Here is a 25,953-nt window from a genome sequence, read left to right on the forward strand (position 1 = left end):
AGTCCTGAACTGAAGATTTCAAAAGAACAAGTTCCAGTAACAAATTCTTTCTACTATTGGTTAGAAGGGCCCAGGGAGAGAAGAAATGGACTCCCCATGCCAGTCTAGCCTTTCCACAACTCTTGAGGGGAAAGGGCATTTCTGAATTCAGGTCCACATTCATAGGTGGACATTCCCTTAAACATAATCTCAGTATCTTCAGACCTCAGTCTTAGAAGGCAGGGCCTGCTATTGGGCTGCATCTTGTGAATGCCATTCTTGGTGTGAACTAGGCTGAGATTTGTATATTAAGATTCAATACTTAAATTTTTTCATTATCATATAGTAAAATTGACTTTTTTTTAGTATACAGTTCTGTGAATTTTAACATACATAGCTCCATGTAACCACTGTGGCAATGGGAATACAGAACAGTCTCACCTCCCCAGGAAACTCCCTCTATTATCCCTTTGTGGTCACACCATCCCCCTACCCCTAACTCCTGTCAACCACTGATCTATTCTCTCACCATAGTTTTATCAAGAAGGTCATGTAAATGGAATCATACAGTAGTAACCTTCTGAGACTGATTTGTTTCACTCAGCATGATGCCTTTGAGATTCATCTAAACTGCTGCCTAGATCAATAGTTTGTTCCCTTTCTATTGCCAAGTAGTATTCCATTGCATGTCTGTACCACAGTTTGCTTATCCATCCACTAGCTGAAGGACGTTTGGCTTCTCCATTTTGGGGCCATTATGAATAGAGCTGCTACAGACATTTGTGTACAGGTTTTTCTGTGAAGAACATTGGTTTTCATCTTTCTGGGATAAACACCCAGGAGTGGGATTTCTGGGTCAAAGAGTAAATGTATGTTTAGCTTTTTAAGAAACTGCCAAACTGTTTTCCAGAGTCCTGTACCACATTACATTCCCACCAGAAATGAGAATTCTAGTTTCTCCACATCCTCTCCAGTGCTTGGTATTTTCAGTACTTTTATTTAAGCCATCCTAGTAGGTAGGTAGTGGTACCTCAAGGTGTGTTTTTTTTTTTTTTTTTTGCGATATGCAGGCCTCTCACTGTTGTGGCCTCTCCCGTTGCGGAGCACAGTCTCCGGACGCGCAGGCTCAGCAGCCATGGCTCACGGGCCCAGCCACTCCGCGGCATGTGGAGTTTAGAAACTTAAAGAAGTGTATTCTGGATTCAAGTCCTTTCGTAACAATCACAATTATAATTATACAATTATTTATGGCTTGTTTTTTCAGTAGCTTGTTTTTTCAGTCTCTTAACATTATCTCTCTAGAGATAGACATCTCTCTAGTATGTCTCTAGAGCAGACATTTTTATTTTTGATGAGGTCCAGTGTACCAGTTTTTTTCTTTTGTGCACTGTGCTTTTGGTGTCATATCTAAGTACTCTTTGCCTAATCGCAGGTCACAAAGATTTATCCTATATTTTCTTTTAAAAGGTATGCAGATTTATGCTTTTCATTTACATCTATTATCTATTTCTAGTTAATTTTTTTTTTGTGTGTGTGTGTGTTACGCGGGCCTCTCACTGCCGTGGCCTCTCCCGTTGCGGAGCACAGGCTCCCGACGCGCAGGCCCAGCGGCCATGGCTCACGGGCCCAGCCGCTCTGTGGCATGTGGGATCTTCCCAGACCGGGGCACGAACCCACGTCCTCTGCATCGGCAGGCGGACTCCCAACCACTGCGCCACCAGGGAAGCCCTATTTTTAGTTAATTTTTATGTAACATGTGAGGTTTAGATGAAAGTAGGGGGGTTTTTTTGGCATATGGATGTTCAGTTGTACCAACAGCATTCGTTGAAATTAATGCCTTTTTCGATACCAAATTCTCCTTAGGACTGTATCTTCTTTAGGATTGAAGGAGTTACAGAGAATTCTCTTGAGTTCCTCCTTGCTTTCTAGCAATCACCTTCATTCCTATTCCTTGTTTCTTTCTGGATCTTTCTGATTTGGGTGTTTTTTTTTGTTTGTTTGTTTTTTGCGGTACGTGGGCCTCTCACTGTTGTGGCCTCTCCCTTTGCGGGGCACAAGCTCCAGACGCGCAGGCTCAGCGGCCATGGCTCACGGGCCCAGCCGCTCCGCGGCATGTGGGATCTTCCCAGACCAGGGCACGAACCCGTGTCGCCTGCCTCGGCAGGCAGACTCTCAACCACTGCGCCACCAGGGAAGCCCTGGGGTTTATTTTTAATACATTGTAATGGAACACTCATTATTTGTAAGTTGATTGAGCATAAAGTTTTTCATTATAAAGTGGCCATCCATCACAAGGAGGCATGTGGGCTGTAAAAAACATTAACTGTGCATTCTGGGCTGGAATGCAACTTTACCAGAATAATACAGCTTTTGTATTGTGTGCGGTTGGGATAAAATGAGAGACAGAGAGAGACAGATATTGTTTGGGAAACAGGTGTTGGCTGAACCCGGGTTCTGTCCCATGTTTTCTAAAGTTGTTTCCCAACCCTTTCAGGATTGCTCCTCTAGATTCAGCTGTTTTGAAGGTTCTCTGGCCACCTTTCAGAGCAAATAACATATGACTTCTCAGAGTACTGCTGCTCCTATAAACTTTATTTGTTCATTCTCCAGCTTACAGTCATGTGTTTACAGGCAGCAGTGGCAAGTGGTTAGAGTACTTGTCCTGGCCCTTACTGGTTATATTTTCGATGCCTTTGTTTCCCCATCAGTAAGATGAGAAATGTCTCTTATCATAAAGTTCTTGAGCTTGTTAACACAAAGGGTGTCTGAGGCTGAATAAGATTCTTCAGACTTAATTGTCACTAAGAATTTGTGATATGCTGCCGTAAAAAAGCATTTCTAGCTTCTGGATAAATGTAAATAAATAGGATTCTGTGCACTTAAGGAACAGGGAGAGTTGCTTACTAGTCCCGTAATTGATATTCTTTAGGGATTCTCTTACTCTTCTCCAAAAGCTTTGGCTATTAACCCTTCAGTCTTTTCCATCATCTGTAGACTTTGTTAATGTCAATTCAGAATTTAGTTCTTTTTTATTTCCTTTTACTTCCCTTCAGGGCCCCTAGAGGAGACCTGACAGGGTGGTAATTGGTGATAAACCTATAATTGTCTTCTTGCTGCCATGGAACAGTGAAATATTTTACTAGACTATGAGGGGAATTTGGATTGAAAAAGTTGCTCCCCGTGTAATGACTGCATAAAGCTGGGGTGAATGTCCTGTTTTAAAGTATAGCAACAGAAGTTTTTAATTTCTCCTGGGCTTTCAAATTGCCTGCTTAAGTTTGGTCTTGGTCTTTTTTTTTTTTTTTTAATTTATTTATTATTTATTTTTGGCTGCATTGGACCTTTGTTGCTGCGCGGCTTTCTCTAGTTGCATCAAGCGGGGGCTACTCTTCATTGTGCAGCTCGGGCTCCAGGTGCACGGGCTTCAGTACTTGTGGCTCGTGCGCTCCAGAGCGCAGGCTCAGTAATTGTGGCACATGGGCCCAGTTGCTTTGTGGCATGTGGGACCCTCCCAGACCAGGGCTCGAACCCGTGTCCCCTGCATTGGCAGGCTGACTCCTAACCACTGCACCACCAGGGAAGCCCCCTGGTCTTGGTCTTATACAATGAATGCAGAAAACGGCAAGGTAGAATAAAGGACCACAGCAGCTCTGGTTTGCCTGTATGTTACAGCCTAATTGCTTTCCTTTCAATATGTGCCAGTTTTCTCTAGAAGGAAGAGAACTGGTGTTTAGAGTTGATACGCATCAAACTTGTGCTCTCAGTAAGACAGATGGATCAGTCTATCCTCGGGCCTCTGCGATATGTTTCAGGTCCCTATGGGCCTCGTTTAGCCCTGCCAGCCTTGTTAAAGGGGCCTCATTCTTCCTTCTTGGATTAGGAAGGAACGTGGGCAAACCTGAAGATTAATTTGTATGGCAGTACTAAAATCAGGAACTAACAGTGTTTAGTCATTGGCTAGGAGGAGGATGGGTGCAGAAGAAACTTTAATTCTAGGATAGTTAAGTCTTAAATTTTTATTTGCCATCCATGTCATGCAGTTAATATATCTAATAGTAAACCCATAGCAATAGCATAGTATAATATTTAAGAACATAATCCAGAACAGACCCAGATTTAAATTCTACCTCTTCCACTTACTGCATGACCTTGGGCAAGTCACTTAACCTCATAGAGCCTTGGTGTTCTTATCTATAAAATGGGAACAGTAATACTATTTCTCAGGGTTACTGGGAAGATAAAGTAAATAACCTACATATGATAATTAGTTTAGTATGTAGCTGTTGCTGATGTCAGAGGCCAATTAAGGTTGTTGTCCTGAGCAATGGAATGGGATTCTTCTTGTAGGGTGGTAGATAGCAGCTCCTAGCAGCAAGCTAAACTGGCTGTTTAGCAGAAATGCCCAAGGTGGGAAGCTCATTTCTCTTCCAATCAGGATTATGTATCATATTGGAGAAAGTCATGCAGTAAACAAACTATTTTCCCACGTGTATGCTGCCTTTAAGTCCCTGTCTTATCTTCTGAAAGTGTAGGCTAAATCTGATACCAGGCAGACTAGGGTGGTCCTACTCAACAAGGAGGAGATTATAAAAGTGAGGATTTCAGGGCTTCCCTGGTGGCGCAGGGGTTGAGTCTGCCTGCCAATGCAGGGGCCACAGGTTCGTGCCCTGGTCCAGGAAGATCCCACATGCCGCGGAGTGGCTAGGCCCGTGAGCCATGGCTGCTGAGCCTGCGCATCCGGAGCCTGTCCCCCGCAACGGGGGAGGCCACAACAGTGAGAGGCCCGCGTACCGCACACACACAAAAAAGTGAGGATTTCAGGAGCAGCCTGAAAGCAGCCTGCTCTGGGCTCTGTATGATATCAGAGATTTCAGTCTGAAAAAAATACATCTTTCTATCATCTCTCTTAGGAGAGACAGACATGCTATAGGGACAGAGGTAGCCCAGGTCCTGAAAAGGTGTTTGAGCCAGAGAACATATGTAAATGCCAAAAACCCTTTTCTTTCTGGTCATCTTGAACATTTGGGGGCCAGATGTCTACGGAGGAGGAGAGGAGTTTTTATGTCATCTCTGGCTTAGGTTGGGACCTCATGAACATGACCTTCTACAAATTACTTATCTAAGACAGCTCGGGGAAGATATAAAATTATGATTTCTAATCCTTGGGATTTTCAGACTTTCAGTAAAACCCCAAGATGTGTAAGTTCAGGATTTGCTTATGTTTAATTAGAGTAAGAGTTAAGGTTTGGTTTTTTGATTCATAAAAACAGGTTGGGTTGGCCTTTGAGGGAGAAATAAGCCTGAAAAATGAATACTTCTCAAAGGGTATTTAAAGGACCAAGTGTTAGAAAATAATTTGCCTTTCTTGGTGTAAGGTCGTTTGTATCATTATCTTCTACTGCAGGCCCTAGGTGGACCCATGAACCCACCTTGTACCTGGATGTGGTAGTGATTAAGTTATCACCACATTTTGTTTCTTAAAGGGTCATAATATCAAAGATAATCCCCCTCCTCATCCCCACTGCAGTCTAAAGGCACTTTGAGAAACTAAGGATTTGTTTGAGAATAGGAAACAGATCTGGGAAACTATTGGGTGATAGCTGAAAAAAGAGGATCCACTGTCAGGAGCTTAGACAAACAAACTGGGCTTGCTTTTCCTCCAGGCTACCTTTGTAACAGACTGTCTGCATTCATGCTTATTTACTCCCAAACTGTACTTTGCGTTTAAAATAAATTTTGGAGATCTAAAGGGAGCCTTAAAGAATTTCATTAAACTGTGTACTACCACCACCATCTTCTTCCCCAGGAAAACCCTGTGGTTGAGGAAACTATGGCCCAAAGAAGGGAAGTGTCTGCCCAAGGTCGCATAATTAGTGACAGACCAAGACTGGGCATAGTGCATTTCTTTTTTTCATTTCTCCTGTTGTATAGGGCAGGGTTGCAAAGGCTTGTCTGGGTTTAACCCTTAAGCCTGGACTAGATAATTTTCTGAGAGCTGCCCTTTGGCAGCCATCTCTCAAGCCAGTTCATGAAATCAAGCCTAAATCCCCACCTGACCATTCAAGACTGGAAATAAAGGTGTGGCAGATATTCCAGAGGCTTCTGGCTACACCAAAGTTTAGTTTGTCTCATCCTTTGGACCACTACTCCTGATGTCCTGTAGTGACCAAGAAGAGCACAGCTCTTTCCTATGGAACAGTATTTCAAAAATTCCATTTGCAGCTCATTCTCAATCTTACTTTGACTTTTACAAGAAGTATTCCTAGGTATAGCATAGTCAGAGAAGTAGGATATGAGGACCTGGACTTCCCTGGCGGTCCAGTGAGAGTTAAGGCTCTGAGCTTCCACTGCAGGGGATGCCGGTTCAATCCATGGTTGGGGAACTAAGATCCTGCATGCCCCATGGCTCGGCCAAAAAAAAAAAAAGGGGGGAATATGAGGACCTAACACTTTCTCCTAAAATGGAATGTGGAGGCATAGACATAAAAGCCCAAAACCAAAGAGCTTTTTATGCTCAAATAATTCTGTACTGTGTCTCTGGATACAGAAATGTCAAGTGAGGTAAATGAACTAGACTTACATTTTTATCATGCTCTGAGTTATTAGTCTGTTATACATGATTTACCTTGTGAATGATGATATTCTGTCTCCAGGAACATGAGCCAATATTTGCAGGATGAAGAGCTAGGATGGGAGCAGGCTGGTGACCCTCTAGAAAGCAAGAAGGGAGAAGTAGCCTCTGAGGGCAAAAGGGTCGAGACAAGCATTTCTGAAGCCAAATGGTGTTGAAATAATATACCACAGGACTTTTTCCTTGTCAGCGTAATCCAATTGAGAATGCCCAACCGCCCCTGATAAGAGTCACTCAGGAGTAAAGAGCTTGCTACCAGGGAAAGCAGCTTATGTGTGCATTTTGGCTCAGGAATGTGCCAGCCCAATGTTGGCCAAATGAGGAAAGGCTGCTGCAGGCTGGAGAACACAAGCCTCCTGGGAGGATGGCGACTGCTCCCCTGTATGCTGAGAAGAGATTGTTCCCTTTTGTCTAAGGGCAGTGTATGATGCCACAAGTTGAGGCCTTTGACATAGATTGTCAGAGAAGGTGGCAGCTCTGATGTGAAAAAAGAAAACAGTGTCAGTATTCATCTCCTTTTGGACAGGTCACCTCATCATCTGAGAAGATAGGAGACTTGGGGGACATCTGCAGATTCTCAACCTGACTTTAGGCCAAAAGTCACTTGGAGACTTACCTGTCTTAATGTCACAATATAGGGAGTTGAGAGCCCTGTTCACTGATGTTGAGCAGAACAACACCAAGAAACCTCTGAAGAGCTTCACTTTGCTTTGTGTTGAAGTGACCTACAGCTTCTCCAGAAATAGTTTAATAAGTCTTGTGATTATTCTTATTGGGCACTGACTAGCCAGAAGTTGGACCTGGACTTGATTTTAGCAGCAGGTGGCCTAGTCCTAGAAGGATCCCAAGTGTTCTTTCTCCGGTGGGAGTTGAATTTCCCCTCCTTCTTGTACCCGTTCCTTTTTTTCACTTCCCATCTTAGAACATGAATCAGTCACCTTCAGAGCACCCCTCTACCTGATCTGCACTCTCTGTTTACTGAACTGTTTGTGCCTTGAGGTTGACAGCCTTCCAGGGCGGGAATTTTGGCTGCTTGGCAGGGGTGTCAGATGTCTCCTTGGTTGTGAAATTACTCAGCCTGCTCACTATGAGCAGCATCATGGCATCTTTTCCCTGAAGGACTTGGGCAGCTCTTCTTACTCTTCCAAAGAAGATCTAGAGAGTTGAATCTCTGTCCCCAGGCAGGCTAAGCCAGGAGGTAGAACACCAGAAATTTTTCTTTTCTGGATTCGTAGGAAGCAGTAGAGTTGAATCTGCAGTTGAACCTAGAGGGCAAAACTCCAGTTCTGCCTAGACCAAATTCTCTTGGGAAAGTTAATTTTATATACCATCATCCTCTTTTTTTAGAGGGGTAGGGGAGTGAGGGTGAAAGTGAAGGTTCCTGGTGGGCTCATTAAAAAGTCCAGCCCTTGGGCTTCCCTGGTTGCGCAGCAGTTAAGAATCTGCCTGCCAATGCAGGGGACACAGGTTCAAGCCCTGGTCCGGGAAGATCCCACATGCCACGGAACAGCTAAGCCCGTGCGCCACAACTACTGAGCCTGTGCTCTAGAGCCCGCGAGCTACAACTACTGAGCCCATGTGCCACAACTACTGAAGCCTGCGTGCCTAGAGCCCATGCTCCACAACAAGAGAAGCCACCGCAACGAGAAGCCCGTGCACTGCAATGAAGAGTAGCCCCCACACACTGCAACGAAGAGTAGCTCCTGCTTGCTGCAACTAGAGAAAAGCCCACCTGCAGCAACGAAGACCAAACGCAGCCAAAAATAAATAAATAAAATAAATGAATTAAAAAAAAAAAAGTCCAGCCCTTCTAGTTTTCCATCACTAAGTTTCCATAAAGCATTGACTCACAGAATGGAAGTGCTGGAATGAATGTATTTTAACAGTCAGATTCCAACTATCTAATTTGACAGATGAGCTTGGGTATCATATGCCTAGTTATTAGTAGGAGTGAGACTAATGATTCCTTGTCCATTGACTGGATTGTATATTACGTGAGGGTCACATCCAGAGCATCCAGAGAGTTTTCTGTGGGACTTTGTCCAAGCCTCTGTATAGTATCACTCCTGCCCCCTCCAAGTCTCTCAATGCCATGTTGAACTCTTTTCTCTTAAGCAGAAGGTTAGGGGCTTCCCTGGTGGCAGAGTGGTTAAGAATCCGCCTGCCAATGCAGGGGACACGGGTTCGAGCCCTGGTCCGGGGAGATGCCACATGCTGTGGAGTAACTAAGCCCGTGTGCCACAACTACTGAGCCTGCGCTCCAGTGCCACAACTACTGAACCCTGCGCGCCTAGAGCCAGTGCTCCGCAACAAGAGAAGCCACTGCAATAAGCCCACGCACCACAACAAAGAGTATCCCCGGCTCACTGCAACTAGAGAAAACCCATGTGCAACAACGAAGACCCAACGCAGCCAAAAATAAATAAATAAATAAATTTATTTTTTTAAAAAAAAAGAAAAATCTTCAGTTGAAGCAGCCCTGCAGAGACAGATCAAACTTCCATCAATTTCAAGCCCACTGAACACAGCAGAGAAACTACTGCTTTGGTACATTAAGTCATTTGGCTTTGAGAGCCCACACCCTATGTGTGTGTTAAAATTTATAGGACTCAAAAAGAGTCAGTTTTACCAAATTAAAAAATTTAAAAAACAAACAAAAAGAGGCAGAATGCACTTGGCCCTGGAAGTGTCAAATGGTGGGTGTAAAATTGACCTAGTCTTTGACTATGAAACAAGTATAGGTAAAGCAACTGGGTGAATGCTCAGAAAATCTGTTCCCTATCCCACCTCGCAAAGATTGTCTTCCATCTAACACTTTCATATCTCAAATATACCAAACATGACTGTTTTTTAAATGACAGACCAAATCGTATGTAATACAGTTGTGTTCCTAAAGCAGCAAGACTAGATGACTTTAGTTTTTTCAGTGTGCTTTTTAAAGGTATTTTATTTCAGCTTTCCCAAATATATCTATTCCTTACATATCAACCCTTTACCATCTTGAACACACACAAAGATTTTTCTCTAGGTTTTTTCTGCAGATTGTAGATCTCTAGGTGGGGGTAGTGGGGGATGAGAAGCAGGTTTTATACAGCTGATGCGATCACTGTACAGACAAGCTTGGAAAATGCTACTCAATCTGCCAATTAATTAAAGCATTAATCTGAGGAACAGTGGGGCCAGGGAATGTTTACCCAAAGAGGAGGGTGGTAAGAATTGAGTGGGAAGCTCCCTACATTTGCATGAAAATGAAGGTGCTTAGGAAACCCAGCTTCCTTTTGTCTCTAAAGGTGGGGCAGCCTTTATCCAGTCCCTGAGTCTTTCTGGCCTATTTAGGAAGCCTTTTAGGGAGCTAGTGTCTGAGATATGAAAGCACAGCAGAAAAACAAAATTTAAACCCTGGGCATAGTAGGGTACAGAGCAAGTCCAGTATAAAGTAGCTTCTTAGACCTGGAATGAAACCTTCTAAATTTAGGAGTATGTGCTGATAATTAAGGAGAATAGATATAATGGTTTTACAAGTTTTAGAACCATATGTATAGACTGGGTTCAAATCCCAGCTCTGCTTCTTATTAGCTGTGTGATTTGGGGCCAATCATGTGTCTTATCTGAGCCTTATTTTTCTCATCTGTAAAATAAAGATTATGAATTGCCTCTTCATCTCAAGGCAGTTAGCCCTCTGCTTACTGTAGACAGAAAGGAGGCTAGAGAGTGGTTAGGAGCTTTGCAAGATTATAAACTGCCTCCAACACAGCCTTTTGTTCTTTTTGAGCTTATTTTTCAGCAAGGGACTATAAACCTCAAGTTTTCCCCTCAACTTCCTGGAATGTGCTGCATTCTTTATCTCTAAGAGAAGTGACCTTGACTATAACAACAAAAGACCTAAGACAGCAAGCAGCTCATCCTGGGATCTCTTTGGCTACGTTGGCTGTACTCAAGATGAGGTTTCCCTGTGCACCCCTAGGGAGGGTGGTGAAATGGACATGGATAATTGACCCAGCAATATTTGATGATATTAAAGAATTACTGTTAATTTTTAAATTGTGGTTTAAAAATATATTTACGTACATAAGTATTTTAAAAGCATAAAATTTACCATCTTAACCATTTTGTTGTTAATTTTTAAGCATAGTAATGATACTGTGTTTTTTTAAGCTTTAAACTAAAAATTTTGCAGATAAAATGACATAGTGTTTGGGGTTTGATTCAAGATAATCCAGAGGGAGGAAGATTGTCCCAGCAACTAAGAACTCTAGCCTCATGGCACAGTTAAGAAGAGCCTTTTTCTAGAGTTTAGCTTTTTGTAAGATGGCTCTTTATTCTCATTTCTTTTCTTGCAGAACTCTCAGAAATTGAGCCCAATGTGTTCCTTCGTCCATTTCTGGAAGTAATTCGCTCTGAAGATACCACTGGCCCTATCACTGGACTAGCACTCACCTCTGTCAACAAGTTCCTGTCCTATGCACTCATAGGTAAGAGCTCAGACTTTGTTGGATGACCACAGCTCTTCATTTCTTGCCTCTCCTGGAGTGGTCAGGCTTTAGGCAATGAGCTGGTGATACTGGAAGGTTTTTCCCAGCCATCCGTTTCCTTGTAGAAGAGAAATAGGATTGTTTATTGGTTACTCATCACACTAATTGACTCAGGTTGTGCAGAGTGGGGAATGAGAGGTTTCCTTGGGACTCTGATTTCCTTGTGCTCTGGAGGCAGTTAAGGGTATAGTGCCCTTGAAGGTTTGATTTATTTTGGTTTATTTTTTAAGTTATTTTTCAAATATAATGCATGCTTATTTTAAGAAAATAAACAATAAAGAGGTGTCTAAAAGAAAAGTTAATGGTCTCTCTCAATGTTTCTCCTCCCTCTTTAGGTAAATATTAACAGGCAGGTTTGAATCTTCCTATACCTTTTTCTACATGTGTATAAATATATATAAAGTTTCACCTCTTTTAAAAAAGAAATAAAAATAGGATTATGTGCTACATATTTTCTCATTTAATAGTATTAACTTAGGTGTACATGATATAATTATCCATCTGATTTATTCTTTTCCCTCCAGTTTTTTTGAGGTATATAACATTGTATCAGTTTAAGGTTTACAGTGTAAAAGATTTGATAGATGCATATGTCGCAAGATGATAAACATAATAAGTTTAGTTAAATCCATTGCCTCACATAGAAACAAACTTTTCTGTGTGTGTGATGAGAACTTTTAAGATCTCTCAGCAACTTTCAGACATACAATACAGTATTGTTAACTGTAGGCATTATGCTGTACACTACATCCCCAGAACTTATTAATCTTATAACTGGAAGTTTGTATGTTCTTTTTTTACTGGGATAAAATATACATAATATAAAATTTGCCATTTTAATAATTTTAAAGTATATAATTCAGTGACATTAATTACATTCACAGTGTTGTGCAACTATTACCACCATCTATTTCTCAAACTTTTTCACCACGCCAAAAAAGAAATTCTAATCATTAAGCAATGATACACCATTTCCCCTGCCCCTCAGTCCCTGGTAAGACTTTTTTTTTCTTTTTGGTAGCTGTATAATTTCCATCGTATAGATATAATACAGTTCACTCAATCATTCTCTTATTGAGTAATATTTAATATTTAAGTTGTTTCTTATTTTAAGCCATTATTATTTTTAAAATAAATAAATTTATTTATTTTTGGCTGCGTTGGGTCTTCTTTGCTGTGTGTGGGCTTTCTCTAGTTGCAGCGGGCGGCAGCTACTCTTCGTTTCGGTGCGCGGGTTCCTCATTGCGGTGCGCGGGCTTCACATTGCGGTGGCTTCTCTTGTTGCGGAGCACAGGTACTAGGCACGCGGGCTTCAGTAGCTGTGGCTCGAAGGCTGTAGAGCGCAGGCTCAGTAGTTGTGGTGCACGGGCTTAGTTGCTCCGTGGCATGTGGAATCTTCCCGGACCAGGGCTCAAACCCGTGTGTCTCGCATTGACAGGAGGATTCTTAACCCCTGTGCTACTAGGGAAACCCCAAGCCATTATTAATAATGCTGAAATAAGCAACCTTGTTCATATGTCTTTATTATTCATTTTCCTTTTGTATGACAGATTCCTGAACTTGAAATTTCTGGTTTAAAGGCCATGTGCAAATTACATTTTTATATGTACTACCAGTTTGCTTTCCCAAAAGATTAAAATCATTTGCACGTCCAACAGTAAGGTTTGAGAGTTTCCATTTCCCCATTCTGTCACCAGCACTGATTATTATCGATATTCTTTATTTGTGCTAATTTGATGGGTGAAAACTGGTATTTTGTTGTTTTTATTTCCTTGAGCCTGAACATTTGAATTTATTCTCCTTTGCCTATTATTTTATTGAGTTGTTTTTGTTTTTCTTATCAATTTGTAGTTCTTTGTATAGTGTTTATTAACCTATTGTCTATCACAGTATTACAAATATTTTCTTCCAATCTAGTCCAGATATTTTATCCAGTCTGTTTATCTCTGAATTTGTTTATGGTGTCTTTTTTGGATTCCTTTATAGTTGGTTTTGTCACTTAGAATACCGATTTTTTTTTCCCCTATTGTCTGCCCATGTGCAAGGGTGAGGAACATAGAACACAGGCAGCTGTCCTTGTTTCTAAGTAAGGAGATAGGAAAAGAGGAAGCTCAGGCTGTAGCTAGCAAGAAAGGAAAATGACCTTCAGTTGAAGGCAAGAAAACCCTTTATCTTTTCTAGAAAGTTGGATTTGCTTAGTTGAAGCATTCAGGATTGGGAGCAGGTATCCTGGGTGCCAGCTAGGTTCTCTAGGTGCATGAGCTTCTCCAGGCACCCTAGTCCTAGCTTCATACTTCTCCTAAGCAAAAATCAGGTCCAGCTACTTACAGCCTTGCCCTGAGCACCACCTGCAGGTCATCTCTCTTCACGGCCTCCAGCAGCTGCCCTCGGTGCCGTTTCCCTCTGCTCTTTTGTCAGTGTTACTCTCTCCCCCTTCTGGGGTTGGCAGACAAGCTGGTCATTGGAGACCTCAGGCCAGCTGGTCACTGGAGTTTCCTGTGGTGGGAAAAGAGAGTGCTGGAGGTGGTGATTGCATTGGGCATGAGAATAGGAACGGGAAGGAGTGTATGGAAGCCAGAAGGTAAAGGAGATGAGATTGGCAGATTTCCCTGTAGTCTTCTCCAGGGTGGCCAGGAAAGGAGGAGATTCTAAAGAAGGGGTCCTGGGGAAGACAAGGTCTGTTAAGTTAGCCACCTTCTGTTTAGGCTGCCCTTCTGGAAGGAACTGCCTTCCACCTCTCAGCCCTGTGACCCAAGGAGTCTAGGGTTATTTTAGATCCTACTCCAAAGACCAGCCTTTTGTTTGGCCCCACACAGCTGCCAGATCAGGATTTGTGCCTCTGATTGCCTGGCTTATGAGGCCCTGCCTGTAGTTCTAAGGACCTGTCACTTGTACCTACCTTTTTAGAAAATTAACTTTGCTACTTCATTCAAGCTCAGAGGATAAGAGCTACAAAAAGATCAGTAGCGCTTAAACCTCTTTACCTAGGGAGACTACTGAAAGAGGAGACGAAATAGACCCCCAGGAGTTGGGAGCAAGGCTGCCATTCACTAGGAACTCTGAAACACTACACAGCACTGAGAAGGTCCTGGATTTCCCGAACAAGGAAGGGTCCTTCTGTGGACCCTGGAGGCCTGAATAAAGGACCCTGTCCAGCAGGGCTGTGAGAGAGGACTCAGGCAACAGCCTTGAGAGTATAGGATTTTCTGTGTTGATTGGGAGAAATATGGAGAGTTGGTGTGATAGAAGGAGCTGGGTCACCTCCTATACTGTAGATCATCATGAAATTGGCTTCCTTCTGCATGACCTCTAAAGTAGCCGCTCGTGATACTGAGTAGTGGCATGCAGTAAACAGGGCAAAGAGAGTCTGACTAGGTGTCAGAGACTAACCAGGACAGAAGAAAAGAAAGAAAACAAATGAAAACCTCTCACAATTGATAAAAGTTTTCTGGCTCATTGTGGCAAGAGAAATGTTCTGGTTTCTCAGCCATCTGCTGAGCTTCAAACTCAGGAACTCCATTAATTTCAGGTACCAAGAAAGAGAAAATGGTAAGAATTTCTTCTAATTCCCACACTTAAAACTAGGAGCTTCTCCTAGCTTACACCATGCCACCTCTGGAGCATTTTTCTCTGTCACTCACAAAGCTTTGTCACGTCCCTATCTTTTTTTTCCTACTTTTGCTCCCCTTTCAAGAACAATCCAGGCAGTTCAGCAGGACCCTTGTAAGCCTTGATGGAGGTCACTTTGGCTACTCCTTGTAGATATTTATTTATTATAAATTTATTTATTTTATTTTATTTGTTTATTTTTGGCTACATCGGGTCTTCGTTGCTGCATGCGGGCTTTCCCTAGTTGCGGCGAGCGGAGGCTACTCTTTGTTGCGGTGCAACAACATTCCAAAAGCAATCAGAGGGAGATGTGTTGAAAGAGAACATCTGAAAAGAGAAAGGCTGCAACCTTGGCATTCAAAGCTCTGGCCCTACTTGGCCCTTTCTCTGGGCCAAAACCTCAGATTTCCAGGCCCTTCCTCTATGAAATGAGTAGCTTTACCCCAGTGATTTCCAAAGTGTGGTCCCCTGACCAGCAGCATTAACTTTACCTGGAATCTTGTTAGAAATGCAAATTCTCAGGTCCCGCACTAGACCTACTAAATCAAAAATTCTGGGAGTGGGACCAGCAATTTCCTTTTTTTTTTTCTTTCTACAAATTTATTATTTATTTTACTTATTCACTCTTGGCTGTGTTGGGTCTTCATTGCTGCATGCAGGCTTTTTCTAGTTGCAGTGAGCGGGGGCCACTCTTCATCGCGGTGCGCATGTTTCTCATTGAGGTGCGCGTGCTTCTCATCGCAGTGGCTTCTCTGGTTGAGGAGCATGGGCCCTAGGCGCGTGGGCTTCAGTAGTTGTGGTACGTGGGCTCAGTAGTTGTGGCTCACGGGCTCTAGAGTGCAGGCTCAGTAGTTGTGGCACACGGGCTTAGTTGCTCCACGGCATGTGGGATCTTCCCAGACCAGAGATTGAACCTGTGTCCCCTGCATTGGCAGGTGGACTCTTAACCACTGTGCCACTGGGGAAGTCCCAGCAATTTCTATTTTTAACAGGCCCTCCAAGCGATTCTGATATATGTTTAAGTTTGAGAACCACTTTTACACAGTGGAGTTTGTGCCGAGATGCTTATTAAAGCCAGTTATGGGCAAAAATTCTCAGGTAGCTCAGGAAGCCATGGGTTAGGGAATTGGGAGAGGAGAAAACCAAAAGTCTCTCAAAACAGTCTCTAGACAGGATGTCTTGACTTTTCTGTCTCTCCTCTACACATCTTTTCTTTTTTGTTGGAGCAGATCCCACCCATGAGGGCACGGCAGAGGGCATGGAGAACACGGCAGATGCTGTCACCCATGCCCGTTTTGTGGGCACAGATCCTGCCAGCGATGAGGTTGTCCTGATGAAAATCCTTCAGGTAAATGGAGGGGAAGAGCAAATAGGCTAATGGCCAGGAGCTGGTGCCTCTGGCTCTACCTGCCGGAGCCTGATGGCAGCTTGAAGCTATGTTTTGACTCCACTGGGGCTTAGAGAGCTACTTTGTTTCCAAACAAGCAGCTCTGGTACCCGAAGTAAAAGCTTTTTCTAAGGAAAATAATTAAAAGCCTTAAATGAATTGATATCAAATACCAGAACCCTTAATAGGCTTGTACCTCTGGCAGACTGTATCTGTGCCATCCATCTGTTGGGCTTGTGGGCTAGGGCTGGAATGAGTGCTGAACTATGTTGGGGTCATGCAGAGTAAAGACACAGTTCCTAAGACAAGCTCCTGGGAGACCCCCCACCAAACTGAAGCAAGGTCAGCTCTTGCTAACCTCTTTCTCACCCCTGAGTGCTTCCATAGGAGACTTAGAGAAACAGGAGGCAGCTTCTCTCCCCTCATGTACACCCTTCTTCACCCAGCCTGCCATGTTTATCATGGTCTCTCCTTTTTTTTTCCTGGTAGGTACTGCGGACTCTGTTGCTGACCCCAGTAGGTGCCCACCTAACCAATGAATCTGTGTGTGAGATTATGCAGTCTTGCTTCCGGATCTGCTTTGAAATGAGGCTCAGTGGTAGGTGCTTGAATACTGGGCCCTTCACCATTCCTGGGGCCAGTATCTGTGAGTATGAATACAGGATGCTGTCTCTCAGTCCCAGAGAGATGGAAAACTCATGACTTCTCCATCACCTACCTTGTGGAGCCATAGGGATCTAGGAGTCTCTGTACTTGACAATTTGTTGTGCAGCTAGAATAGAGACCTTAGCTTTTTGTGCCAGGGCAGGAATTGGGCTGGATCCCAGAATGACTCAGCCCAGAACCAAATCTCCCTCCCTTGAGGTTTCTGGGATTGACACCAGCCTGCAACCCCTGAGAACACATCATTGCTCCCCCTTTTTATCCTGACTCAGTAGTGTCATCTAGTGGGCCAGTGATATTCTGGCTGCCAGGCTGAGCTGGAGCTGGTTTTAATAAGTTTGGTATAATCCTTAGTAAACAAGGTTTGGAGGGGAGTCTGCTCTGAGAAGCCTCCTGATAATAGCACGGCAAGTAATGACACCTGTGTTATTTGTTTTTGCCTGTGCAGAGTTATTGAGAAAATCCGCAGAGCACACTCTCGTAGACATGGTGCAGCTGCTCTTCACAAGGTAAACCTGCTGCTGTTTGCTTCAGCCCGGCTGCCCAGGCCTCTTGAGCCTGCTTACTTCCACACAGCCACTTCAGGGACCTGGCCAACCCCACAGCCACATCAGAGGCCATTGAGATTATGGATGGGCGTGGTTCTCTAGGACCAGAGTTACCAAGCGAGGGAGAAAGAGGAGGGAGCTGGCTTGGCCTCAGGGGGAAGCAGAGGGTTATTTGATCTAGGCTGACAGAACTTCTGCTTCCCAAACTTGTGTCTGTTTCTGTGCAGGTAGCAGCTGGGAAAGGGAACCCAGAGAGGAAGCCAAACTCAAGGGAGCCTGGAACAGGTTGCTGAGCTCCCAGAGCTCAGCCCGATTTCTGTAAGGAAGGACCAAGTCTAGAGTGACCAACAATCCTGGTTTGCCCGACTGTCCCAATTTTAGCAGTGAAAGTCCCTCATCCCCACAAACCAAAACAGTTGTTACCTCGTCAAGACCCTCAAATTAGGGCCTAGGAGACCTTTTCATACTATGCCTAACACCCTGTTTTCTGTACTTCCTTTGAGTAGACTAACTTTGAGAAGAGCTGAGGCAAGGGTTTTACAGCTTCCCCTAGGGGATATTGATAATGGAAGAGGTTATGCATGTGTTTGGGCAAGGGTTTATATGAGAAATCAGTATACTGTGAACCTAAGATTGCTTTTAAAAATAGTCTATTAGGAGGGCTTCCCTGGTGGCGCAGCGGTTGAGAGTCCCCCTGCCAATGCAGGGGACGCGGGTTCATGTCTTGGTCCGGGAAGATCCCACATGCCGCGGAGCGGCTGGGCCCATGAGCCATGGCCGCTGAGCCTGCGTGTCTGGAGCCTGCGCTCCGCAACGGGAGAGGCCACAGCAGTGAGAGGCCCGCGTACCGCAAAAAAAAAAAAAAAAAAAAAGTCTATTAGGGACTTCCCTGGCGGTCCAGTGATTAACACTCTGTACTGCCAGCGCAGGAGGCATGGGTAATAATCCTTATTATCTACAGACTAGATCTGCCTCTGGACCCTGCTGCAAGTTGTTTCTTACTTCTCAGGTTCAAATTTACTAATTTCAAAACTTCCACCTGCCTTTTACTTCTCACCCTATGCCCAGTCTCCTGGGGTTTTGATAGACTGCCCTTTCCCCATATCATGGCTTTCAGCAATACTTGCTTAGTGAATACAAGCAGAAAGGAGTCAGTTTAAAGATGAAAAGAGCCTCCACACTCCAAGGGTACTTAGTCACCTTTCCCTCATGACTACCTTCTTTTTTAGAAAGTATCTGTGTCACAGGTCCCTCAATTTCTGTGGCTCTTCAGTGAAGCTCCAAAAAGAGTGAAATTAGCCTGCTTCTTTTCCTAGCTTTTCCTAAGAGATAGCATGCTCTGGCCCAGAGCATCTTTGGGCTGTGGCTGGCATGGAGGGGAAGATTTGTTATTATCCTTAATTACAGTCCATGGGATTTTCTATCTTACAGGTTACCTCAGTTTAAAGAAGAACCCAAGAACTATATGGGGACCAACATGAAGAAGGTATGACCTGCTATCCCTCATCCAAACCTTGATCTCCCAAATTCTGTACTATAGAGATTTTCCTGGATACCCTTGCTTAGGAAAAACATACTTTCGCCTAGACAGGTTTGCTTGGAATCTAGAAATAGCTATTGCCCCTTTACCAAGAAATTTATTCTTTCCCAGGTACCTCTCCTTCCCCAACCTTTCCTTTCCAGCCTATATTTGTTGACCCACCATGTAAGCTAGTGAGCCAGTCCTTCATGGAAACTGGGTAAGGCCCGTCAGGCTGGGCTGAAAATGTATGTTGATAAAGGTGAAAATCCTGCCATCCCCTCAGGGCCCAGTCTTACCAGCAGGTAGGAGGCCTAGAGAGGCTATACCTCAAATCCCATCCTAATACTGGATTAGACTGGGCTCATGCTTGGGCTAGCCTCTGTTGACAAGATAAATCAAGTCTGACTCCAGATCAGAAGGTTCTCAAACTGCTAGGAGAAGAATGGTGTTCAGAAGAACGGCCTCTTTCTATCTTGAAGTGAAGCCCTGGACTTCACAGGCCTCTGATGAGGATTCTGCTTGCAGCCCTAAGAGGTTCTGCCCTTGGAGATGACCCTTGGCTGTTTGGTGCATGCACATAACCTTCCCCTTTCCCCTGCCATCCATCCCCATTCCTGCCCTGTGCCTTGTTGGTGTGTGTTTGAGTTTATTTCACTCTGCTTAAATCGTTCGTTTGCCTGTCTTTCACAGATTTCTCCATGTCTCCTCAACAAACTGGAGCTAAGTAGTGGGGAGCAGACCAAAGCCCTGAACCAGTTAGAGAGGGTACTACTCTTTAAGAACCTCAAGGTCTCTCTCCCTCTCCCTCTTCCTCTCCCTCTCCCTCTCCTTACCCCCTTTTCATTTATTTATTTAAATGTGTATTTTTTATATGTAACATCTGGGTCCCATATCCACTGTGTAGAGCACAATTTACCCCTCCCTAGTAACACAGCACGGCTTTGGAAGAGCTGCATGTGTTTGTAACTTTGCAGTGTTGGGAATTTTCGTGGGGCATCTGGCTGCCTGAAGGCAGAAGGAAGCCTTGAACTGATAATACGTTATGTAGTAAGCCTAGAAAGAGAGCCTGGGTCCTGCTGACGTCTTGTGGGGGGGCTTAATATCTACCATTTCTAGGGGAACTATGAGGAACTGTCAAACAAGACCCTTCCCTTTTCTGCCCTCTCCCTGTCTCAGAGCTGGCATTAGAAAGCTTAAGCACAGTCCTTGATTCTAGCTGGATGCCTGAACTTGGTTTTGAGGGAAAGGGTAGTCTGTCTAGTTGGGGTCATTTTTTTCTTGGTTACCATTAAAGGTGTCATTCTAAGGTTTAGGACTCTAGATGGATGAAAAGGAGCCAGGTCCCAGGTTAGCCCAGGACACTGGCAATACTTTGGGATCTGCAAAGGTGACCTCTGTCCTTTAGAAGTAAGGGAACTTAAAACGGAGGTGCAAGCTAAAGATTACCCTAATCTGCATATCCTTGCTTTAGGAAGAAGAGGGAGAGAAGGAGGTATGGGCTATCTAAGCTCTCATAACAGTTTGCATGCTAGAGGTGTGGCTGTGGACATCCAGGTCATTGAAGATAAAAAGAACTGTGTGTGTTTTGCGTGTGTGTGTGTGCACTAGACAGTCCATAGGCCTGTGTTTTCTTTGCATGCCTTGTCTCAAGTTTCATTTGTGTGCTTGCCTAGTCTCAAGTTGCAGCTCTCTTCAGTGGCTACCCACCATTTTGCCATGATTATTAACCTAGGACCTGCCCTTTCTTTATAAATCTTATATTGTCCTTTGGAAATAAAAAGTTATACGGATAAGGTGATGTAGAGTTTCATGAACTGCTCGCTCCTCCCCCGCCCACCTTAGGATCTTAGAACAGGGAGCACAGCTATACTTTTAAAGGACTGAGACACTTCTAAGAACTGGCAGCCTCTCAACTCCTATTCCATGCAGGAGGCAGAGAGCATTCATTGAAATGATCAGGTTAGAGCTACCTCTGCAGAGGATAGAGAAGAAAACAGGAAGGACCGATCCTAGTGTGGGATGGAATCTCAATGACTGGGCTTCTCCATGGAAGTAGGACTACCTGGAATTCCTGATATTGGGGAGCCACCTGGAGAGAAAAGATATTTCACACAAGTCAGTCCAGATGTGAGTGCCATTTGGAGCTCAGTGACAGTGTCCAGTTTAAACCAGGAGGTTCCTCTTTTCTCACATTGATCTCTTGAACTTCTGGCCTATCTGCATGTTTAACTGACTCTTACCCCCAGAACTTTCTTTTGGGCTTCAGTGGTTTCTGGAGGGAGCATCCTGGTTCCTGCTTAACCACAGTGCTCAGAGCACTTGAAGCTCTATTCTAGGCATATGACTGGTGGCATTTTGGAGATGCAGGGACAAAAAGTGTAAATCCAATGTGAGGCTGTTGCTATGTTACTAAGAGCTGGAGGTGGGGCTCAGCTGTTGGGCCTGTCTCCTTTATGGGTGGAGATATGAGTATGGAAGGAAGAATTATGTAGTTTCTAAGCAAAGGATCAAAGGTTGTCCAGATTCTGGAGGGCTTGGGGGAGGAAGAGGGGCTTATCCTTCAAATAGCAGAAGGAATTGAATAGGCCAAGGATAATATGGGTATTTTCAGCTTTTAGAAAGAGGCAGGGAGAAAAATTGTTTCTACTCTCTTTTAGAGTCATTCTCATGGTTCCTAGAAGAGAATTGCTGTTGCCCATTCCAGGAATTGTCTATCAATCTAGGACTAGTTTGATATAACTGTAGAAGGACTGGATGCAAACTGTAATTGAGAAGGTATCAGGATTAAGAAAATGAAATGGGCTTAAACAAAGTAGCTGTGAACTTAGGGTGGAGAAAATGCATGAAAACCTGTACCCTAAGGTAGTCAGTAGGTGATAAAGATTTTGCTTTGTGACTAAAAGGAAGCTATAGGAGTAAAGATTTTCCTTTGTGACTAAAAGGAAGCTATAGGAGAGAGAGAAATGCAGCAAGAGGAAGGGAAATGGAATAGAGCAAGAGTCCAAGAAATCAGTAGCCTTACCATCTGAAAGCAGTGAGAAGGACAGGAGGTCTCATTTATATACCAAAGTTGGGAGCAGCAGAGAGCAGAGCAGCAGCATGACATGATCTTTCATCCTTAACTCCACAAATCAACTGGGATGCCACTCCTTCCTTAATTCCAAGGAATGAACCTTTCTTTCACCAATTTGATGTAGACATTCCACAGTAAGGGATATGGTTAGGATCTAGGCCCAGTTCATGAAGTAATAGGAAAGCTAAGAGTTTGGCTGGGAAGGAGTAGACTCTCACGGCTGGATAAGAACTAGGAGTAGGAGGCTACTATGCAGGTAGTTGAGGAGGAAGGCCCAGGGATCCAGGGCCTGAAGATCTGCAGCTTTGGGCAAAGGACCCCCTGCCCTTAGCTTTCAGGACTGAGGATTGCCACCCAGTATTCAGGGAAGCAGAGTGATGTATGAGGGCTGGCCTTATCAATGACCAGCCTAAAACCAGAATGTCACCTTCCACTTGGAGGCTCTCAGGCTGACCTTTAAAGTGGCAAGAGTAGAAGGCAAGTTAGAGGAGTAGGAATGTGCTCTGAATGGTCTAGATTCTTACTGTGGCACAGATGTGGGGTATAGGCTATTTTCTAGGGACCAGTAGGACTAAAAGAAGGGAGATTTCTAGGGATACAATCTTAATTTGAATACCAGTGCTAATGAGGTGTGATATTTCCAGCTGAAAATGAGAGCAGGAGGCATGAGTGATTCATCTAAGTGGAAGAAACAGAAGAGATCTCCCCGACCCCCCCGCCATATGACCAAAGTCACACCAGGTTCAGAGCTGCCCACCCCCAGTGGAACCACCTTATCCTCTAACCTCACTGGTGAGTACCCTGAGTTGCTTCTTCTGATTAGAATAGATAGAAGAAAAGTTCCTTCCTCTCTCAGGAATTTTGACATTGAAGACCAACTGATTGAGGGGCTGTGGTCTTTATACTGAGAGCAAAAAGGGAAAACTCTAGGTCAGATCAAACTGTGACCATTTAGCAATTCACAGTGACTTAAGGTTGTTCTCCTTCCAGTGGGACTCTGACTACTTTAGAGACCAAGCATATGCAGAAATTAATATGCAGTCTAGGAAAAACAAACAAACGGTACCATGGAAGGTATGTGTTTCCCACAGGGTCTCTTTTCTTCAAGCCTCACTCACTTTGCTTGGCAGGTGGCATGCCCTTCATAGATGTACCCACTCCCATCTCCTCTGCAAGTTCAGAAGCTGCCTCAGCAGTGGTCAGCCCCTCTACAGACAGTGGCCTGGAGTTCTCCTCCCAGACCACCTCCAAAGAGGACCTCACTGACCTGGAGCAACCTGGCTCTCCAGGGTACAGCACAGTTGCAGAGCCTGGCAGCAGCGAGCTAGGGGTTCCTGAGCAACCTGACCCCCAGGTACGGCTTTGATTTCTAAAGACCCCTGTCTAGTCTTCTGCTGTGGAATTGGCTTGATCCTTTGGCTCTTTATCCAGGCCTTGGCTCAAAAGAAGGTTGGGGCAGGAGGTTCTTCCCTGTTTGCTAGAATTAGCTGTGCTACCTAGAAAAACCACAGCATTACTCACTGTGAGAGGTAGTTCACAGGATTTTCAAGCTGTGCATACATGCAGTACTTGGCAAAGGTGAGGGTGCTGGCCATGGCTTTTTCTGGAAGTTAATGATCTAAATTCAAGCTCCTGAGGGCCTCTGTTGCCTCTGGGGTTCTAGTCACTGTAGGTCACTGATGCCTCAGGTGATGTTTTCTGAGTCCTTCATCGTACTCCTTCCCTGAACCATCTTGCATTGATTCACAGCCCACTGAGCTGGCCCTACACCTGTAGTCCATTAGAAACACTTGGAGGACAGATACTTAAGAGAAATAAGTTCCCAATTGCTCTTGCCTCATCTCTTTTCCTGTATCCTCCCCACTACTGGTCATAGCAGGAAGGGGCCCATGTGGAAAAGGCCCAATCAACATCCGTGGAATCCATCCCTGAAGTATTAGAGGAGTGCACATCTCCTGCTGACCACTCTGACTCTGCTTCTGTCCATGACATGGATTACGTCAACCCCCGGGGTGTGCGCTTTACACAGTCCTCTCAGAAAGAAGGTGAGTACTCTCAGGCAGGCTCTTCCCCCATCCTACCCACTAAGCTGTCTGAGCCTAAACCATCTTAGACCCAAGGTGTCTGCTGGTCCAAGTCCTATGCCATTTTCTAGTCAAGAAATGGAATCAAGCAAGAGGACTGTTGGATGGAGCCCTTCCCTAACTTACACAGAGAGGGAGTTTGGTGGACAATAGGAAGTGAGAGGGAAGAATAGAAAGCTTGGGACTTTTAACAGAAAGGGGGGATCATCAATTCTGATTCCCTTCAATAAGTGAGACTAGTCTTCTTACTGCCCCAGAAAAAAAACATTTTTTTCCTGAAGAGAATCACTTATCTGAAATTGCCTGTATAATGCAGAGCAGGCTAGGCCAAGTGATTGAGCCAGTTGTTTCTTAGCAGTCCCACTTCCCTCCTGGCCTTTCCCAGGCACAGCTTTGGTCCCCTATGGTCTTCCTTGCATCCGCGAGCTCTTCCGATTCCTCATCTCCCTCACCAACCCACACGACCGCCACAACTCAGAGGTTATGATCCACATGGGACTGCATTTGCTGACAGTGGCTCTTGAGTCGGCCCCTGTAGCCCAGTGCCAAACCCTCTTGGGCCTCATCAAGGATGAGATGTGCCGCCACTTATTCCAGGTAAGACTGGATTTCTAGAGGGACTCCGAACACCTGGCTTTTTTTCAGGGTCTTTCAAGGGCCAGGGGAACACAGGGAGGTTTGGCTGATTCATGTGAAGAGTATAGGACCCAGGAAAGAACCTACCTCCCCTACTGAGCAGTAGTCATAGTCAAGAGGACTCCAGTAGTTCCCCGGGGACTCTGGCAACCAAAGGGAAACATAGGAATGGCTAGATATAGAGTTCCCTCAGAGCACATGACCTTAGTGACAACTTCCCACAGTTTGCTGTCCTGCTTTCTCTTGGTTGAGCCATAGTCAGGTTCAGAAACCTAATAGCCCATCCTACTGTGATCTCCAGCTACTCAGCGTAGAGCGACTGAACCTTTATGCTGCTTCCCTGCGGGTATGCTTCCTACTGTTTGAGAGCATGAGGGAGCACCTCAAGTTCCAATTAGAGGTGAGTTTCTTGAAGTTGGAAAAAAAATAGGAAGATGTATGGCACCTTCATTCGGGTCAGCTTTGTCATGCTGCAGGAGTGGGATTTGGTGGCTTCTGAGGAGAGTGCTTTTAGCCTCCATAGTTTGGTTCATTGGCTCTCCTCTTCAGTGGAGAACTTAAAAGGTGCCCAGAGAAACCTGGCTGGCTATAAAATAGGAGAACCGGAATATGAGAACTGGCAGGTAACCTCACCATGAGTGGGTAAAACTCTTCTGTCCGCAGTTCTTTTGCAACACAGGCAGGCAAGTCAAGCTAGCTTTGCCACTAAATTGCAAAAGGGAACTCTGAATAGGACCAAATCAGGCTCACACAGAGAGCACAAAAAGGGCAATGGGCAACTTGATCAGGTACGAGGTAGAGAGCCAGGCCTCCCCCATCATGAAGGACAAAGAGGGGGATGTATTTAGGGGATGGAATACCATTAAGTATCTCTTAATGCATACCTTCTGGCTAGGCGTCTGCTTCCTGTTTAATGTTTTTCCTGTCCAATTTGTCTCTTCCTATCTTGAATCCTTTCCCCACCCAAATGGCAATTATTGGATTATTGTCAGATGTACATCAAAAAGCTCATGGATATCATCACTGTGGAGAACCCCAAGATGCCTTATGAAATGAAGGAGATGGCTTTGGAGGCCACTGTGCAGCTCTGGCACATCCCCAGCTTTGTCACTGAGCTCTATATCAACTATGATTGTGACTACTACTGTTCCAACCTCTTTGAAGATCTCACCAAGCTGCTGTCCAAGGTGCTGAGCATTATTACTGACCTCTAGAAAGACGACTTTATTAAGGAGATCTCTCTGGTGGTAGTGAGGATGCTACATATAGGGAACGAAACACTTGAGAGC

General features: G+C 44.5%; 1 protein-coding gene across 7 annotated transcripts in view; it reads left to right on the forward strand.

Annotated features, from left to right (window-relative positions):
* Positions 1–25,953, forward strand: part of GBF1 (golgi brefeldin A resistant guanine nucleotide exchange factor 1) — a 122,634-nt gene that overhangs the window by 80,642 nt on the left and 16,039 nt on the right. For 4 of the 7 annotated variants that reach the window (XM_024734900.1, XM_024734902.1, XM_024734904.1 and 1 more), the window contains 11 exons: positions 10,951–11,082; positions 15,981–16,099; positions 16,628–16,736; positions 17,250–17,310; positions 18,781–18,835; positions 22,589–22,736; positions 23,075–23,298; positions 23,821–23,989; positions 24,414–24,625; positions 24,966–25,064; positions 25,657–25,851. In XM_024734900.1, coding sequence (XP_024590668.1) covers positions 10,951–11,082; positions 15,981–16,099; positions 16,628–16,736; positions 17,250–17,310; positions 18,781–18,835; positions 22,589–22,736; positions 23,075–23,298; positions 23,821–23,989; positions 24,414–24,625; positions 24,966–25,064; positions 25,657–25,851 — 1,523 coding nt within the window. The remainder of the gene's footprint in view (positions 1–10,950; positions 11,083–15,980; positions 16,100–16,627; positions 16,737–17,249; positions 17,311–18,780; positions 18,836–22,588; positions 22,737–23,074; positions 23,299–23,820; positions 23,990–24,413; positions 24,626–24,965; positions 25,065–25,656; positions 25,852–25,953) is intronic. The other 3 variants (XM_024734903.1, XM_024734905.1, XM_024734906.1) reach the window with 2 other exon arrangements.

Source organism: Neophocaena asiaeorientalis, unplaced genomic scaffold (genome assembly GCF_003031525.2).
Source record: "Neophocaena asiaeorientalis asiaeorientalis breed wild unplaced genomic scaffold, Neophocaena_asiaeorientalis_V1.1 scaffold240, whole genome shotgun sequence".
Classification (NCBI taxonomy): domain Eukaryota; kingdom Metazoa; phylum Chordata; class Mammalia; order Artiodactyla; family Phocoenidae; genus Neophocaena; species Neophocaena asiaeorientalis.